This window comes from Chrysochloris asiatica, unplaced genomic scaffold, assembly GCF_000296735.1.
Source record: "Chrysochloris asiatica unplaced genomic scaffold, ChrAsi1.0 scaffold00026, whole genome shotgun sequence".
In the NCBI taxonomy this organism is placed as follows: domain Eukaryota; kingdom Metazoa; phylum Chordata; class Mammalia; order Afrosoricida; family Chrysochloridae; genus Chrysochloris; species Chrysochloris asiatica.
This window is the reverse complement of record NW_006408544.1, coordinates 8,127,702-8,147,308: the sequence shown is the minus strand read 5'-3', so window position 1 is coordinate 8,147,308 and position 19,607 is coordinate 8,127,702. Positions and strand designations below refer to the sequence as shown.

Genomic DNA, 19,607 nt, shown 5'->3' with positions numbered 1-19,607 from the left:
AGAGTGAAGAAACAGATGAGTTCTTACTGCCACCTTAAATCTCTTGTGATCTTTATTTTGGACAGAAAGAAGATAGTTCAGATTCTCAGGTATACAAGCTAAGAGAAAAACTGCAGCTGATCAGTGCTCTCACAAACAAACCTGAGAGCAACAGGCCTCCAGAGACCGCCAGTAAAGGTGAGAGCAGGGCTGGCTTCTGAATATTTCACGCCAACTTGGGCACCTTGCCTCCCACACAGGGAGTGGGGAAAGGTGTTCCAACAGTACTGATCGAGTCATGTGAATGTTGCCTGAGCGCACTGAGATGAAGCTGATGCACTTTGCTTTCATTTAGAGAAAGCCCATTTTGTACATGATTTGTACTCTAGTCTATTAAGGGAAAAATGGGTAATGTTTAGCTGGAAATAGACTTCTCCATGCTGTCTGCATCCAATTATAGGCAAAACGTTACTATCATAGTGTATATCAAACCAGTCCTAAATATTGTTTATGGGAGTCTTCATTTCTGTAAGTGCATAAGAATTACTTAAAAATAAATGTTGGTCCTTCTGAAAATCATTAACAAATAATGATGGGATCATTGGGTTGGAAGAGACCATGGCTTTAAGTAGGGACATGTCTGATCAATACTAGCAAATGCATTAACCCCCACTGATTTAGGCCCCATAAAGACATAACCAAGCTGCTGGTCTCTGTTAGCTTTGATACCCTCTCACCAGCACCACATTCATCTTGGGCAAACAATACAAACCTCTTGAATTCTCTGTTGAGTGGGCAATAGAACTGCACTGGGAGTCTTTGATCTAACATTGTGCTTTATAATCCTGTGGAAGCATTTTTTCAGCATCAGTTTAGCTGGTGGTACATACTTCTGACCTGGTTTATAATAAGGCTCCTAGGATGTTAAAAACATCTTTCATACCCAACCACTATCCTGTTCGCACTTACAGCTTAAACTCTATACCATAAGATCTTCCGGTAGAACTGCTGATTCTAACCTTTGTTGTTGTTGTTGTTGTTAAGTGTTGTCAAGTCCATTCCAACTCATAGCAACCCTGTATAGGGTTTCTGAGGAGCAGCTGATGAATTTGAACCACCGACCTTGTGGTCCGGTACATTATCCCACAGCACCCACAGCACCAAACCTTAGTGTAATATAATACTGATTGAACTTCATTTGCCACAAAGCATCTCAATCACTATGCTATTTAATTCCCAGCTATTCTCTTAAAATAGTTAAATACATAGGCAGTTACCCTAAAAAGTGTGACCTTGAATTCCAGTTTAATGTGGTATCATTCTATAATTCTGATACCATGTGTTTTTATTATAGAGCAAGTACAGAGTTTTTCATCAGAACCATCAGCATTGCCAAAATTTTCATCACTTCTTGGAGACCAAATTGAGAAAGCTGTCCAACTAAGATCTATCTCCCTACCAGGAATTTCAAGCATTGAAGGTAAATTTTTTTCCTGCAGAGTAGTAAAGGAACGTGTTGAAAGTAATAGCTTTTTATGTTGTTTGTTTGCTTTTTTAACTTGGTAAAAACGATTCCTAACATTTATTGAGTTCCTTTATATGCATTAAAATCATCTTTATTTGTTCAATGTGGGACTGAGTATATGTTCTGTAAACCTTCAATCAATTTGGAATAAAATAGTTAAGAAGAAAAATATGACAAGTGACCACCAGGAGAAAAAAATATGTAACAACCTGTGACTATATATATATCCTTTCCCATTTTACTGATTGACAAACTTCCTGAATTCACACAGCAAATAATTGGTCAAAGTAGATTTCAAGTTAAGACAGCCAAATACCAAAGTTTGGATGCTTAACCAGTATACTACATTGTCTCTCTATTAATATTTTTAGAATCTTCATTTATTCACTGAATACATAATTAGACCCACTGCTAAACAGTAGAAATATAGCATAAGATATGGTCTCACTTTCCTCAAAGGCTTTACAGTCTAGTGGAGAAGGCATAGAAGCAAACACAATATTAGGAGATTATCAAAGTAAACATTGACCCTGTTTATTAGGGCTGTCCAAAAATACGAGGCCCTTTTGCTGAAAATCAGCAAGATGAACATTAGTGGAAAGAATATGATTCATAGAAAATGGGTTTGCATTATTTCCAACAGTGTATGTCTTTTCCCTTATGATATTTAGAGCCTTCAGCTTTTACATTTACTAATTGCTTGGGAAATCACCCACTAGTGCCTGGCTCTTCACCTCACTTAGATACTATTCTTCTAGGAGACATAAATTTACCTCCTATGACTATATTAGGTTCTTCCTGTTTGCTCTTATAATGCGTTTGTCCCTGTTTAGTACATATCTATTCATAACATCTTGGGAAAGATATTAAATAAAATGTAACTTCTCATAGGTAAGGACAGTGTCTTATTCATTCTAGTATTTCCAGCCCCTAGCACAGTGCCTGGCACAAAGGAATATTTATTAAATTAGTTATCTTTAGGCTATAGCTAATACTTAAGACTTAATTTTCATAGTCATTTAAATGCTATTACTGTTTTTCCCTATCCTGATTTTTTTGTGTTTTTCTGGAGAGAAGTGTAAGTATTGAGTTTTGCCTACTCTTCCTTTCCATTATTACATCAAGAATTGATGGAGCTGAATGCGGTAGGCTGTTAGAACCGATTTTAAATAGCCATCTTAACATTTACACTTTAACTCCTAACTTGGGTTTAAAATTTAAAATTATTTGAAACAGTAATCACAGGAGCCCTGGTGGCACCAAAAGGGCAGCATTCTGAACCCACCAGCTGATCTGTAGGAAAAAGATAAGGCAGCCTGCTTCTATAAAAGTTTACCGCTTTGGAAACCCTATGGGGTAGTTCTACTCTCTTCTGTAGGGTCACTGAGTTGGAACTGACTTGACAGCAAAGGAGTTGTTTCAGAAACAGTAATAGGATTTTTATTTTAATATTGCTACCAAGTGCATAGTGTATTGTGTAAATTCAGATCACCAATAAATAAATAAATAAGCAAGTACAGACAAATAAATTTTCAGAAACCATTTTCCAGTTAACCACTGGGTGGCAGGCATTGGAACCAAGCATTCATCTGCTTTTCTGGCTTTCAGAGAACTTCTGAGATTTTATTTGTTCAGGCATATCTCAGATATTGAGGGTTCAGTTCCAGACCACCACAGAGCAAATATTGCAATAAAGCAAGTCACACTAATTTTTTGGTTTCCTAATGCATGCACAAGTTATGTTTGCGCAATACTGTAGTCTATTAAGCATACAATAGCATTATGAATGGACTCCTGGTGTGCTACTGTAGGATCAGCATTAGACTACAAACTACAGAATCAGCAGTTCAAACCCATCAGGTGTTGCTTGGAAACCCTACACAGGATTGTAAAGAGTTGGAACCAACTCAACAGCACTTAACAACAATAATAGCATTATGAATAAGTTTGAAATATTGCTAGACTTACCAAAATATGATACAGAGAGTCAAAGTGAGCAAAGTATTAGGAATATACAATAGTCAGGTTGCTTCTCTGGAGCTCAGTGAGCAGTTGCAACCAATAAAATAATCTGAAGCATCCTCCAAATTTAACATTGAAAAAAGATAATAGTCCTGTACCCTGTGGCCCACTATTTCATTGTATGGTTACATCCACAGTTTATCAGTTCATATTGATAGACATATGAGTTGTTTCTACTTTTTTGCTATTATGAATAATACTGCTATGAACTTTCATGTATAAATTTTTATGTGGACATATGTTTTCATTTCTCAGGGATTTGTATACCTGTGAGTGGGATTATTGGGTTATATGAGTGGGATTATTGGATTATATCAGTAACTATGTTTAATTTTTTGAGGAACTGCCAAACTGTTTTCCACAGTGACTGCATCAGTTTACGTTATCACCAGCAATATATGAGGCTTTCCATTTATCTACATCCTCTCCAACACTTGTAATTTTCTGTCCTTTTTTTTTATTACACTCATCCTAGTGGATACAAAGTGGTAATTATGGTCTTGAGACCCTACTTCTTGAACTGCTTGATATCTGGATCCAGAGAGATAATGTGATGTAGTAAAAAGAGCACCAAACTACTGCAAGAAAACCTGTATTCTGGTCCATATTTGTTGTTGTTGTTGTTATGTGCCATGGAGTCGATTCTGACTCATAGCGACCCTGTACAGATACCCTGAGGCTGTAAATCTTTACGGGAGCAGAACGCCTCATCTTTCTCCCATGGAACAGCTGGTAGTTTCGAACTGCTGACCTTACAGCTCGCAGCCCAATTCATAACCACTACACTAAAAGTAAACGACCTTAGGCAAGTTACTTTCCTGTTTGGTTTTCCTATTCAAACTGAGAAAACTATATGAATTTTTTGCATTATTACTGCTTAAAGACTTCCATGGCATGTCACCAACCCTCACTCAGCCATCCAACAAGAAATCTTACACTATGCCATAGTATGCTCAGCTCCTAAAAAGTAGCACCTCTCTCAGTCAGTTTGGTTAGCTGCTATTGAGAGAGTTCCAGCTCACGGCAATCTTATGTGTGCATTTTCAAGGCTGTGACCTGTCAGGAGCCAAGCACCTGGCCTTACTTCCAAGGAGCTTCTGGGTAGGCTTGAACCACCAGTCTACTGGTTAATACTCCGGCACTTAACCATTTGCACCACCTAAGGACTCCAAAGTAATTCTTCAGGCCTTTAATTTTTTTCTCCCTCTTCAACATTGGAAAAAAATCTAAAGAGAAATCCCTGGAAAGAGAAAACCAGACCTTTCATTTCTCATGCAATTGTCTATCACTGCTTATATTTTTACAAAGTAAAGCCATACAGTAAACCTCTCATTCTTCAAGTATTAGGAATTAATTTGTCTTCTCCATGACCCTGACACCAAAAGAACTATGTGATGCCCTGCTACCACTACTGACAACTCTGAAATAGATCACAATAGAGGGTCCTGGACAAAGTCGGAGAAAAAATGTAGAACAAAACTCAAAATCACACAAAGCTTACTATTCTGGTAAAGACTGGTAGAACCCTCAAGCCTGGAACTAAACTCTCCCCCATGCCTCAACTTCCAGCCTATAAAGTGAACAATAACACCAGGGAGGTAGACATTCCTTAGAAAAATCAACCATACAATATCAAAAGGACAGCATTTGCTAAGGGACAAAGTTCAGAAGACAGGTATAGATAGGAAAGAAAGAAGCATGCTGTTATACTGTGGGTACTACAGCCAGTGTCACAAAACAAAAGGTGTATGAATTGTTGACTAGAAAACAAATTTGGTCTGTAAACCTTATTTCAAATCATAATAAATGTTTAAAAGAAGATTTGTTTTCCTGATTTAGTGAGAGCTTAAACTTTATATCTCTGGAAACAAAATATGTGATGTAGATTTCCTTAGTGCTTTAAATTCAGCTAAAACTATTTTAACTATTAACTAAATTAACTATATGTATAGACATAAACATTTTTTGTAATTCCTGTTTGACAGATCTTCAGGATTTATTCCAAAAGACTGGCCAGGGCATGGATGGGAAGCTGACATACCAGGAAATCTGGAACTCCCTAGGTTCTGCTGTGCCAGAACCAAAGAACTTGAGAGTGTTTGATTCCGATGGAGATGGAAGATACTCATTCCTGGAGCTAAGAGTAGCATTAGGTGTCTAGCCTCATCAGGCATATTTTGGATATGATTATATGTGCTGAACTACCTAATAGCTACTCACCTAACAAACAACAACTTTGAAACATCCCATCAATTAATTCTCCAGTCCTCTAAACTACTGTAGCAGACACATTGTCACCTTTTACCTTGTGTGAAGACGCTATATAAAAGTTATTTTTTTAAAAAGAAAAGATCATTCTACTTATATTCAGAAACCTCAGATTTCCTGAAACCTGTAAGGTCTTACCTTTTAAATATGCCAGAAAAAAGTAAAGCTCTGGTTTCTCTCTCTCTCTCTCTCTCTCTCTCTCTCTCTCTCTCTGCTTCTCTTCTTGTTTTGAGAGGAAGAGACCTTATCTTTTAGAACTGGAAAATGTACATATAAAGTGAATAAGCCACCTTTTGTATTTCACATAAATTTGCCTTAAATTAGCTGCACTTTATAGTGACTCAGAAAATGTCTTTTCTTAAAAGATAGGCCTTTTCTGTTTGTAAATAGTTAAAAAGAATTGTGCATATTTTATCAGAAGGATGGTTTAAAACAGTATCCGAAGAAATCGCTCGTTACTAAAACTCACTGATCTGCTCTTAGTAGCAGTTGAAGCGATGTCCTCATCTCCTTAAGGCATCCCTTGAAGGCTCAGGTGTTTTCATGGGGTTTGGCCTGGTGACTTGGGGAATTGATTTAGAGGGTAGGCACTTTGGGAACTGTACTGACTCTAGGCTCCAGAGAGTAAATACAGGGCTCAGAATTAGGAGTCTACAGTGTTCTCATCCTCTCAGCTAAGCTCAATCTGTGAATCAGATGTCTCATTGAGATTTTCTCCCCGTTTTTAGTCTTATTTAAGTGTTTATGAACATAAAGAGTTATCCAGTGGGAGCTTTACTTGCCCCCTAAGTGATCTGGATTATCTGCCTCCACTACCAACCCAAATCTGTCTTAAAGCTGTAGCTGGCTCCCAACTCTGCTGTCATCCCCATCCTAACAAGGCTGAATCCCTCAGTCACTCTCAGCCTGACCAGTAGGAGTGTCAGAGGAAAGCTATGCCTCTAATTTTGGCCCAGGAATTTTCATCCTTTGAGCTTTTATCTGGGAGTTAACTAAAAACCCAATATATTTCTCTGTGGGCTTACTAAAGCCAAAAAGGTGGTGAAATGAAACAGAAAAAAACACACATGGAATTATAATCCATTTTCAGCTTTCAAGTAGCTAAAGGTTTTCTGTCCCAAAATAGGTTGCCTGGAGCAGGAGGACTTCATGTGATGGTAGAAAGTTTCCTCAAATCTAAATATAAGAAAGTACAATATTCCTCCTTTTAAAGAATTCTTCCGTGGACCTGACACTGAAGGTCCATGGACTAGAAGGAGTAAAATGCATCCATGTCTCCTGTTTATTGAGTCTGGATTTACATGTTCCTAGGACAGTCTTTGAGCAACACAAAAGGAGAAAAACTGCTGTGGGCCAAGTCAGGGAGAAACTAGAGAAGTTTCATGGCACACACTAGTTTAGTAGAACTCATTTCATTTTCTGTGCCCTATCAGCCATGGATGCAGTCCAGCACCCTTAAAAGTTTTAAGAGTTGTGGTGTTTTGATTTGTTTCTTTACATGATGTTCAGTTTGGTATTTTTTCAAGAAGTATTAAAATTTAGTTAAGGTGAAGTGTGTTTTTCCATGAATGTGTCTGTTTGCTTCATTATGGCTTATGCTTGCTTCTCAATTTTTTCACAAAAAAAAACATTTTCCTTATCCATCTGAGCTAGTTCATTTTCATGGAAAGGTTACAATTAGCTTGGCATTCTAGGTAACTTGAAAACAACTCTTACTCTTTCTTACTGCCTTCCACACGCACACCTTTTTTGCTTTGTTTTGTTTTAATATATACACCCTTACAGATTTTGTAATAACCAAATAAAATTGTAGCAATAAATTGAATTATATTACTATATTTGTATATACTATATCATAAATAGTATGCATGTATCTGGAAGGTATTTTTTTGAGAACTGATTTATATGAAATATACTTGAGGGTAATGTAGCTTGTCTTTTTTAGTTTCAAATTCTTATTCATAGGCAGATGCTTCAAGGACACCTTAACTCTTTGTTGTATACTTTTCTTTTGCATCAGATAGCAATAAGTGGATGTCTTATTTAAAAGGTTTTTTTTTTTTAGTTTGTCTTATCAACGTTCTTCCCACCTTGAGCGTTTCGGGTTAGCATCACCCGGAGCCAGCTGTGTTGTACCATCCTCTTTACCTATCAAGTCTGATGAAAGTGACAGTGCTATACTCCCAGAGCTGTGAAGGCCTTTATCATTGTGCCTGAGAAAATACCATATCTCCAGGCGAAAGTAGGGCATCTTGAACTCCTTTGTTCAAGTTAAGCAGGCTGACTGCCGTAAGAGCCTCACAGCCTATTAATCAATGCTTAATTCAGGGTTTTTATTCTTGGCTTTAGCCCCACCTACCACATGACTGAGCTCTCAGAGAAAAGTTGAATACTGGTGATGAGTTTGGCTTGTTTTACTTATTTTTTCCTCTAGCAATTTGTAGTATTTTTTTCCTAAGTTACCCAAAGCTTGGCTTCTTGGTCCTTTTATTCTTTTGCCTTGTACTGTCTTGTATTGCATTACTTAAAGAGCCTTCCCATAAAGAAGAAAGAGGCAAAAGGTGTTGTAGGAAATGGGGAACCAAAAGAATAGAGTACTTGTCTTAGGAATGATGACAGTGTCATCTCAAGGGCAGAGAGGCACCTGGCAGAGAGGAATGTAGCTGATACACCTGAGCTAGAGAGGGAATAACCTTCACCTGCTGCTGGCTCTTTTCCTTTCCATTGGAGTTACCTTTACAGTTGCTAGACATGACCCTTTGAATACCCCTTGCTGGCCCTCCGGTCACAGTTGAGGATTTTGACTGCAATGGACACATACTCATAATGGCCTGCTGTTGAGTTGTTTTTATTGACAGATTTTGTTTGCTACACACCTCATTGGCTTGCATACCACCACCAGCTAGATGTGGTCCCTTTCATATCCAAAACAGAACACATTTGGGTATTCCTGAGACTTTATAGAGCGTGTATTGTTTGTTATACGAACCTAGCCACCTTGTTGTTTTCTCATATTAAGAAATGTAAATCCACTTTGTTTTAGTGGCGCTATGTTGGTAATGTATAAGCAATTTCAGTTATGTTTAGGGATTGACTTCCAAGACTTGAGCTTTGCTTATTTCATATCAGTAACACAGTCATTTTAATTTATCTAAATAAAACATTTCCCTTTTCTCTCTCACTGTGTCTATGACTAAAGTCACCCCCCAGATTACTAAGGGAAAAAATAGATTCCCTATATTTATAGATTCTTTGTCCTTTGGAAAGCCAAGGCTAACAGATGGTTGACACAAATTAATGTTCAAGAATCTGCCTTAAGAATCACAATATTTAGCCTGAAGAAGCAAAGACTACAGGGCTCAGAATTAGGTATCTACAGGGTCTTGGGAGAGATGGAGTGTGTGAGAGAAGAACTAACTCTTTGAAGAGTAGCAAATTTGTCTTGGAAGTACAGCCAGAATGCTCCTTAGAAGGAAGGATCACAAAACTTCATCTCATGTCATTTGACATAATATCAGGAGGCACCAGGCCCTGGAGAAAGACATCATGCTTAGAGGATCAGTGAAAAAAGAGGAAGACCCTCAACCAAATAGAGGAACACAGTCACGATAACTGGGCTCAAACAGCAACAATTGTGAAGATGGCACAGAACCAGACAGTGTTTCATTTATTGTACATGGGGTCGCTTTGAGAAAGATATCCTGTGGATCAGTCTTTTAGGGGATTCCTTTCCCCAAACCAGTTTATAGACACTGAATTAATTACCCTACACACACACATACCTACACACTAAAGCATTTGCAGGTGTCTTATAGCAGGGCTTATTAGGGAAGGATACTGGTGTATGGTAGGAATATAAGGCAGACTTAAGGTTGAGTCTTGACTCTGACAACATAAAAAAATAGGTTTTTAGTGGATGCCCTTTGAACCTCAGTTTCTTCATCTGTAAAAGACAACCACACCAAAACCCAGTATGTCAGATATTGTTAACAAAAAAACACAAACTGCGATTCAAACTGACTGCAGCCCAGCACATTAACCCACAGCACCACACCAACGTAGCCACACGGAATTGCCATAGCATGTGCAACCGCAGCGGCTCACACTCCTGTAGCAGGCAGGCCTACAGAAGAGCATCTAACCCAGCACCAGGCTCACTTTATTAGTCTTTAATATACACTGGGTTATGCAGATGTTAAGCCCATACACAGAGATGCTTTAGCTCCCATCTGTGTTAGTGAGACTCAGTGGCCTTCAGCTAGGTGTGCAAAGTACTCCTATCAAAGAGGGGAGAAGCATTCCCTCCTAATAGCAAATGATATACAAGGGAGCCTTGGACTTTTTTAAATGTTTAATCTTTCATTAACATGACATCCCCATGAGCCCTGATCTCTGTGCTAATACTATCTCTCTGAGGTTAGCTCCATTTCCTACTCTGCCTCTGATGCCTGCATTTTCCATTCAGTGAAAGGAATCTACAATTCGGAAGCAAAAGGCTTGGCACTGGCCCGGTGGTCACCACGGGCCATGTTAGGAAGGGAATGAAAGTGGATATTCCTCTCAGGACAGATGGCCAAAGGGTAGGAGACAGAATGGTTCAGCATGGGGGGTAGGTTGCACATGGACAAGGCATAGGGCACCTCCTCAAAAATGGGGATCGGCAGTGGAGAGCTGGCCTGAGGCTTCGGCATTAGGGTGGGTAGAGGCTGTTGAGGGATCAGCTGCAGCGCAGATTGCAGGGAGACAGGGGCTTCCACTTTGGGAGTGCTGTCATGGACAGAATGGTCCATGCCTTCATGGACATCGAATTCCCACAGAGCATCTGAATTTGGGGCCTCAGTCTCGGTCTTAGTGACAGCAGGGGGAGGGCCCATGTTGATAGCTGCATTCATGCCATACTGCCGTCGCTTGTTAATCCAATATAACAGCGGACTGTAGGTGAATGTGGAGGCTCTCATCACATCAACCCACTCCTGGGCACGCTCTTCTCGTCGCAAATTCTTCCTCCAGTGTAGAAAGAGAATGCAGCCACCAGTTGCCACAGAACACAGCCCCAGGAATCCAAAGTACAGTGAGACCCACACTAAGACAAAAAGAAGAAGGCAGGTTGGTGAATAGCTCTAGCTTGGTGTCTGAGCATTCCTCTTGTTAATCCATTATCAATCACTCCATCCTCTTAACCACCCTGCCCATTCCTTCCTTCCCTTAATGACTTAAGTTCATTCTTTTATTTAATCAAAGCTAGATTTCCAGGGTACTTAGAGACATTTATCTCTTTATAAATAATGGAAAGCTAGGTCTAGAAAGGACATGGCCTACGTAGGTTAGGACAAGCAAACTTCTGGCTCCCCATCCCAGACCCATTCAATTCACCAGACTGAAGCCTCACTAAGGGCAAGTCCATCAGTTATTTGAGGCACCAATCTCTTATCCCATTCCACCATCATTTTACCATTCAGCTGTGATGGGCCCAGGGTACTCATAGTACTCCCTCTGATGAAAATGAGAAACATGGTCTCTGCCCTCGAGAAATCCTTAGTTTTCTAAATGAGACAACATCTTAAAACTGCTCATCATCCCTCCTTTCAGGCAGCTACCACTCCATCCATGCAAAGGGTCTTCCCTAATTTCCCCCAAGTCCAAAGGCAGGGAGCAGGGATTGGATGGGGCATTTACCGCCAGGGAGGCTCAGGTCCTCCCGTGGAGAATCCATAAGGTAGAGCCTTGATACCTAGCTGGTGACTCTGAGGAGAGACTCCATCCACCTGTCCTTGTCCAGCAAATGGGAATCCCCAGAATGTCCAGGCTCATTGTTCCCTAAGGGAAGAGGTCACTGGGTTCTAAGCACTGAGCATTCCAAGAGGCAGTGCTTAAGAGCGGTCCTGGGCTAGTTGGAAAGAAGAGGCTTGATCCAGTAGGGTCTCATAGATATGGTATTTCTCTACTTCTATCAGAGATTGAAGAACCTCTGGTAGCGTAGTGGTTATGAATCGGGCTGCTAACCTCAAGGTCGTCAGTTCAAAACTACCAGCAGTTCCGCGGGAGAAAGATGAGGTGTTCTGCTCCCGTAAAGATTTACAGCCTCCGAAACCCTGTGAAGGGTCACTATGAGTCGGAACTGACTCCACAGTACTTAACAACAACATCAGAGATTGACTCACCCATTGAATTGGCTGCCTCCAACCCTTAGGGTCAACAAAGCAACCCCCCATGCCCACAATGAAAGGGTCCTAGCTCCCTCGGGGGCTTATTTATATGTTGTTAAGTGCCGTTGAGTTGGTTCTGACCAATAGCAACCCTGTATAGGGTTTCCGAGGAGCAGCTGGTGAGCTTGAACCACCAACCTTGCAATTCAAATGGCTTTGCAGTCTGGCACATTAACCCACAGGGCCACACCAGGACTCCATTTAGTAGTTCTTAAAAGAAAAGTTAATGGATACCCAGTGTGGAGTAGGACAACAGTGTTGGCAGTCCCCACTCTCCAGAAGTCTATGGCCATGTTATCAAGAGACAATCTGCTCAAGGGAAACAAATTATCAATCCCTCCTTCACTATCTCCTCCAAATTCTTTTATTTGGTTACCTTCCTTAAGTGTTCACAAGTGTTTCTTCAGCATCAGGCCCTGTGGAAACTCTGTACCAACGGGCATTACCTACCTTTCCAGTTTCATCTCCTTCCCCATCCTCCACATACCTTTCCCTTCTGGCCAGGCCAAATTCCTTCACAAACCCTGCTTATTCATATCTGTAGAGTTTTACTCATACTTCTCCCTCACCCAGGAGTACCCCTCCCTGCTGAACACATGCTTGTCTTTCAAAGTCTCAGCTCAAATCCCTATTCTGACAGTCTCTTGAATTGGCTTCCCAGAATCACATCTTTCAGTTTGAAGAGAATTGGAGAGTTGTCTAGTCCAACTTCCATCAGATGCTTGAGTCGTAGTAGATTTTTCCCACCCAGTAACTAATCTCTCTAGGACTAGCTTGGGTCAGGGACTTAATCAACACCTGCTGAGGCAGTTCAGAATGCCTGTCCCTGGCTAAGATCAATCAGTCTCCCTGCAGATACAATACAGATCCTAGCTTGGTCCCTTGGCATAATGCTGAAGAAAATTAAAAGTCAACCTATATTTAGAGACCATCTCAAGAACAAAATTGATGCATTAGACACTAATGACCAAAGACCACAATAGTTGTGAGATGATATCAAGAACATCACACATGAAGAGAGCAAAAGGTCATTAAAAAGACAGGAAAGAGAGCGGGGGAAAATGGTGGATGGAAAGGTGGGAGAGGGGAAGCCGGAGAATCCGCAACGAGCTGGAACCACCAGAGTAATGGAGAGGAAAGTTCCACTCGCAGCGCTGAGAAGTGATCAGCTAAAGAAAGCCTACAAATCTCCAAGTTTGGATTTGCCATAGGTAGTTAGATGACAAAGAGAGCATCAGCCATATCCATCAAACTTGGATCAAGTAAGCCTAAAGAAAGTTCCAACTCTTGCTCCAAAATCCCTTTCAGTAGCAGCAGCTTTTAATGAAGATGAAGATAGTGAACCAGAGGAAATGCCTCCAGAAGTGAACATGAGGATGAAGAATACTGGAAGGGATACACCAACATCAGCAGAACCAAACTCCTTCAACAAAGGAAAGCCGTTTTCGGACAACCAGAAGCTATGGGAGTGAAATATAAAATCTCATCTTGGAAATGTTCATGACCAAGACAATTAAATGGTGTGTTTTAGAATTTGGGGTGTGGGGTGGGTGTAAAGTTAAAAGGAACAGTTTCCTTTTTTAAAAAAATGGCATAAGACTATCTTTGGAGCCGCATTTTTGTTTTTGTTTTCCTTCTTAATTAAAAATGGAGTGGTACACTAATAAATGAGAGTTTGAAATTAGAGGTAATTTATGTTTTATCAACAGATTTCAAGACATTGGCTAATTTTGTCATTTTATGTGGTTAGTTTCCAAAGGTTACAGATAATAAAGAACTCAGAAATGGTACCTTTCTTAGAAATACATGTTTTTAAGGCACAATTATTAGCACATTAAGAATGAAGCAAAAAGCTACTGTTTATTTAAACTGGTTCAAAATGCAAGCAATTACTAACTTAACTGCCTCATTATATAAAAACTGTCTGGTTCCCAGAAACAGACTTAAAAAAAGGAAGTATTGTATATTGTATTGGGAGGAAAAATGTTATTGAACTATTGACTGAAAGTAAATTTAGATAAAATTAAATACAGCTTTTTGTTCTTACAAGCTTTTTTTTAGTTTCAAGACATCAAATCGTTTTTGCATTGCGATCAGATATGGATGCTTAGCTCTTTAAACATTTTTAAAAATTGGTATGTAAATTGTTTGAGTATTTGAAATTGCTCACTTCACCTTAATGGGTCATGTCTACATTAATTATTATTCAAAGAACAACCATTTGCTACCAAAGTAAAAATCAGTATTTTGAATGTGCTTCTCTTTGTTTCTGTTATAACTAGTTCTGAAAGCATTTCCACCAGAATTTGAGAAAGCTGTTTCTTTTTAAATATAGACCACCACCAAAAATTTAACTGTACATTTATTGCTTAAATATTTGGCTGCTTTTGTTTTTTTTAAAGGTGTGAACACCCAAAAACGAAATTAATAATTGTATGAATGAGAAGATGGTACTTTCTATACTTTGTCAGTGTATTTAAGTTACTAATTTGTGGAATCCAATTTGAATTGACCTTACTTAATAGAATATTAAGTATATATGTATTAACCAATGGCCTCTCAAAAACACATTTTAGATATTGAAAACAGAGGGGGAAAAAATGCATCTTCAAACATGTTATAGAATCTTTGGCCATATATAATTTGTTGGGCTTGGGGCTGATTCTGTGTTTTGTATTGTACATGAACTTTTTTTCTTAGTGTGATGGTTAAATTACATTAAAAGCATAGTCACAAACAAAAGAAACATAAAATATAGTGATTTCCTTGAAAAATTCCTACAATGTTAAATTTGGAGGATGCTTCAGACTATTGGTGGTAACTGCTCACTGAACTCTTTTAATAGGTAATAACTCCAGAGAAGCAGCCTGACTATTGTATATTCACTTGAATTTAAGTTAAGAATAAGTGCTAAGTAAAACAGTAGAAATGTATAAACTATTAGTTCTTAACATGATTTAATGATATCAAGATATATGAATTTAAGTTTAACTTCCTTTAATGTAGGCAAGCTTTCTAATTTTGTTCATTTTTCTGTTTATGTTAAGATAGTAACTATCCCTCTTCTGAATATTATTTTCTTGACCAAAATTAAATATTTAGCTAAGGTCAAGATGGGAGAGAGAAATGACTGTCTTTATTGAAAACACTAATAAATTGTCAAACTCAAAAAAAAAGAAAGAAAGAAAATTCCAAGATGGAGGTCAAAAGATATTCTGAAACATGCTTTTGAACATAGAGAAACTAAAGAACTGGAAGAAAAGATGAAATAAAAGAGTAGAACAGAAAATTCTACAGTGCAGTTAGAGAAGACAAAGTATTACAATGAAAAGTGCAAAGACCTGGAGTCAGAAAACAAGTTCAAAGAAATTGAAGAAAATATTCAAGCCTCAACTTGAAATATTAAAGGATTCTATTGGCACAATATTGAATGACACAGGAAGCATCAAAAGAAAATGGAAAGAATACACAGAATCACTGTACCAAAAAGAAATGGTCAATGTTCAACCATTTCAGGATGTAGCATTTAATCAAAAATGGATAGTATTGAAGGAAGAAGTCCAAGCAGCACTGAAGGCACTGGTGAAGACAAAGCTCTAGGAATTAATGAAATACAAATAAAAATGTTTTAACAAACTGATGCAGTTTCAACAAACTGATGCAGTGCAGAGACACTAAGTCATCTGTGCCAAAAATGTGGAAGACAGCTATCTGGTCAACAGATTGTTGATTTTAGGTGCCATTGAGTTGGTTCCAACTCATAGTGACCCTATGCACAACAGAACAAAACACTGCCTAGTCCTGCACTATTCTCACAATTATTATGCTTGAGCCCATTGTTGCTACCACTGTACTAATCTATCTTGTTGGGGTCTTCCTCTTTATTGCTGACCCTCTTACTTTACCAAGCATAATGTCCTTCTTCAGCAACTGGTCCCTCCTGATAATATGTCCAAAGTATATGAGACGAAGTCTCACCATCCTTGATTTTAAGGAGCATTCTGGCTGTACTTCTTCAAAAACAGATTCGTTTTTTTCTTCTGGAGGTCCATGGTATTTTCAATATTCTTCTCCATCACCATAACTCAAATGCATAAATTCTTCTACAGTCTTCCTTATTCATTATCCAATCTCCACATGCATATGAGGCAATTGAAAACATCATGGCTTTAGTCAGATGCACTTAAGTCCTCATAATGTTCTTTGCTTTTGAACACTTTAAAGAGGTCTTGTGTAGCAGATTTGCCTAATGCATTAATTATGTCATTTGATTTCTTGACTGATGTTTCCGTGAGTGTGGATAATGGATCCAAGCAAAATTAAACCTTTGGCAACTTTAATCTTTTCTCCATGATGTTAGTTATTGGTACAGTTGTGAGGATTTTTGTTTTCTTGCATATGAATTGTAAGAGATCTATGTTTGTTCCCAATCCAAAAAAAAGTGACTAAATGGAATGCAAAATCATTGAACATTATCATTTATATCACATACAGGCAAACATTTGCTTAAAACAGGTACAGCAGTACAGAGAGCTACCAGAAATTCAAGCTGGATTCAAAAGAGGTTGTAGAGCTAGGGATATTATTGCTGACAACAGATGGACCTTGGCTGACAGAAAAGAATACCAGAAAGATGTTTACTTGTGTTTCATTGACTATACAAAGGCATTCAATTGTGGATTATAGCAAACTATGGAGAACATTACAAAGAATCTCTATTGTGCTTATAAGGAACCTGTACATACACCTAGAGGCAGTAGTTTGAACAGAACAAGAGGATAGAGGATACTGAATGGTTCAAAATCAGGAAAGGCATATGTCAGGGTTATATCCATTCATCATGTTTATTCACTCTTTATGCTGAGCAAGTAATCCAAGAAATTGGATTATATGAAGAAGAACCTGGCATCAGGATTGGAAGAAGGCTCATTAACAATCTGCAATAAGAGGACTTAAGCATGAAAATTCTCACAACTGGACCAATAAATAATATCATGATAAACAGTAAATATTGACATTGTCAAAGACTTCATTTTTCTTGAATCCACAATCAATGCTCATAGAAGCAGCAGCCAACTCAAATGACATACTGCATTAGGCAAATCTGCTGCAAAAAACCTCTTTAAAGTGATAAAGAGCAAAGATGTCACTTTGAGAACTAAGGTGAACCTGACCCAAGCCATGGTCATTTCAATCATCTCATATGCATGTGATAGCTAGATGCATGTGATAGCTGGACCATGAATAAGGAAGACCATAGATAGATTCAAATTATGTTTGTTGGAGAAGAATATTTAAGTACCATGGACTGCCAGAAGAACAAACAAATCTGTCTTGGAAGAAGTACAGCCAGAATGTTCCTACTTTGGACATGTTGTCAGGAAGAACCAGTCCCTTGAGAAGAACATTATGCTTGGTAAAGTGGAAGGTGAGCAAAAAAGAGGAAAACCTACAATGAGATGGATTGACACAGTGGCAGCAACAATGGGCTCTAACATAACAATTTTGAGGATGCCACAGGACCAGGCAGTATATCGTTCTGTTGTGTTTACTATGAGTCGGAGCCAACTTGATGGCATTTAAGAACAACAAATTCTTTCTACCTGATATCCATATAGATCATCTCTTCATCCTTCCTATCTCTGCTTAAGTGTCTCTTTCTCTCTTTCCCTTTCTCCCTTTCTCTTAGCCTAATTTTATTTCTTGCACAGCATGTATCATTCCCTAACATATGCTTGTTTATTGTCTTTTTCACTCCACTAGACTACGTTGTTGTTAAGTGCTGTCGGTCAGTTCTAATCCATAGCAACCCTGTATAGAGTTTCTGAGGAGTAACTGGTGAGCTTGAACCACCGACCTTGCAGATCAAACTGACTTTGCAGCCCAGCGCATTAACTGACAGCACTACACCAGGACTCCACTAGAATATAAATTCCATGAATGAATGTAAACAAGGAAATAGCTAAGAATTTCAGATTGTGATAACTGCTTTTAAAAGAGTAAAGTAAAGCAGAGTAATGGAATAGATGTCAAAAGATGAAGGTGCATTTTTGTTGTGACACAGCAAATAGATGCACAACCATGTTTATCATCATAGCACTATTCACAATAGCAAGAAGATGGAAACAAAACAAATGCCTATCAGTGTAAGAATGGATAGCTAGATATGGTACATAAAAATAATGAAATACCACTCAACATTAAAGAATAAAAATGAATCTGAAAAACACCCCATATCATGAATGAACCAAGAGGACATTGTTGTTGTTAAGTGCCGTCAATTCCGACTCTTACTAACCCTATATAGGATTTTTATTTTCCCTATATAGGATTTTACAGGAGCAGCTGGTGAGTTTGAACCACCAGCCTTCCAGTACAAACCGACCTTGTTGTCCAATGTTTATCCTACAGCACCACACCAAGACTCCAAGAGGGCATTGTTTTTGTTTGTTAGGTGCCGAGTAGGTTCCAACATAACAAAATAACGAAACACAGTACAGGACTGGCCATGCTACACTTGAGCCCATTATTGCAACTACTGTGTGAATCCATCTCATTGGGGGTCTCCGTCGTTTTGTTATTGTTGTTCCTCACCAATGCATTCTTTTTTTTTTTTTTTTAGTGTTTTATTGTGAATTCTGTAATAGTTTACACTGGAGAACAGTAGCTTTACATCCATCCTATTGTATATCGTTTCACTGCCATGGTTACAATCCCCTCCATGTATCATCAACCAACCAAAGGGTACACCCTGCAAGCCCGCCTCCTATCATCAGCACACAGCCCCTCTCCCTCTCTGGATATAGAGTCCCCAGTGTGTCCATCTCTCCACGTCATCATCTCTGCCTCCATCTCTGGCTTCACTGTTTCTCCGGGTAGGGTGCCACCACTGAAGCCAGGTCAAATGGGTATTATCTTCAAGTGTGGGTGTTCTTGTACATATGCCCTCTCTTCTTATCAGCTGAACGCTTCACTCTCCACTCTAGTTCTCCAGTGGCTATGTCACTGAGTCTGGGCCCAGGAGTCCCCAGGTCTTGCCATACTACTGACCAATCAAGTCTCCACCTGAATTCACAGGAGTCTATTGAACACGGTAAGGCTTAGCTCACAGCTTCATTTTTGTTTTTCCCTCACTTCTCTTTATCAGTGACCAACGTGGTCACCAGTCAGAGTGCATGTCTGCTCGTATATTCCCACTGAGGCTTAGTCTTGGAAGGGGGTTTTGCCCTGAGGGGACCCGACCACTTTCCTTGACATCTCCTGGGCGAGCAACTTGCTTGTTCTTGTAGTAGTCAGTTGGACTGTCATTATTGTTTTGTATTTTTCCTGTCAGTCTTTCTTTCAAGAAGTCTCTTCTAGAGAACAAACAAGATGGAGGATCGGGTGGACGTATAGCAGAGAGCTCCGCCAACAACAACACAGAATACCCGACCAAGCAGGCTCAGGGAATGGTTCCAGAACTCTGAACCACATATAAAGGAATACTTAGAAGGTTGGAAGGCTCACAGCTGGGGGAATTTGTGGCAGAAGCAAGAAGTCTATCGCTTTCTAGTCCGGGACACTGGGCTGCTCCGGGAGCCACCATCTTGGGTGAGACCACATGGGGG

The 19,607-nt window shown here is 39.1% G+C and overlaps 2 protein-coding genes across 2 annotated transcripts in view; one reads left to right on the top strand and one right to left on the bottom strand.

Annotated features, from left to right (window-relative positions):
* EFCAB14 (EF-hand calcium binding domain 14) overlaps nucleotides 1-5,947 on the top strand; it is a 59,270-nt gene extending 53,323 nt beyond the window's left edge. Inside the window, exons 9-11 of the mRNA XM_006839725.1 lie at nucleotides 66-177; nucleotides 1,334-1,459; nucleotides 5,512-5,947. Coding sequence (XP_006839788.1) covers nucleotides 66-177; nucleotides 1,334-1,459; nucleotides 5,512-5,687 — 414 coding nt within the window. The 3' untranslated portion in view covers nucleotides 5,688-5,947. The remainder of the gene's footprint in view (nucleotides 1-65; nucleotides 178-1,333; nucleotides 1,460-5,511) is intronic.
* A 4,322-nt stretch (nucleotides 5,948-10,269) lies between these two features.
* TEX38 (testis expressed 38) lies at nucleotides 10,270-11,507 on the bottom strand. The gene is made up of 2 exons (XM_006839724.1): nucleotides 11,471-11,507; nucleotides 10,270-10,877 (listed from the first exon to the last, which is right to left on the bottom strand). Exons 1-2 carry the CDS (start codon nucleotides 11,505-11,507, stop codon nucleotides 10,270-10,272), a joined length of 645 nt encoding a protein of 214 aa, XP_006839787.1.
* Nucleotides 11,508-19,607: the final 8,100 nt, after the last annotated feature.

Bases quoted from the DNA above. Each gene is read 5' to 3' on its own strand.
- TEX38 (XM_006839724.1), bottom strand. From the start codon at position 11,507: ATGGATTCTCCACGGGAGGACCTGAGCCTCCCTGGCG. The intron at 10,878-11,470 runs GTAAATGCCCCA...TTTTTGTCTTAG, and splicing joins GGACCTGAGCCTCCCTGGCG to TGTGGGTCTCACTGTACTTT.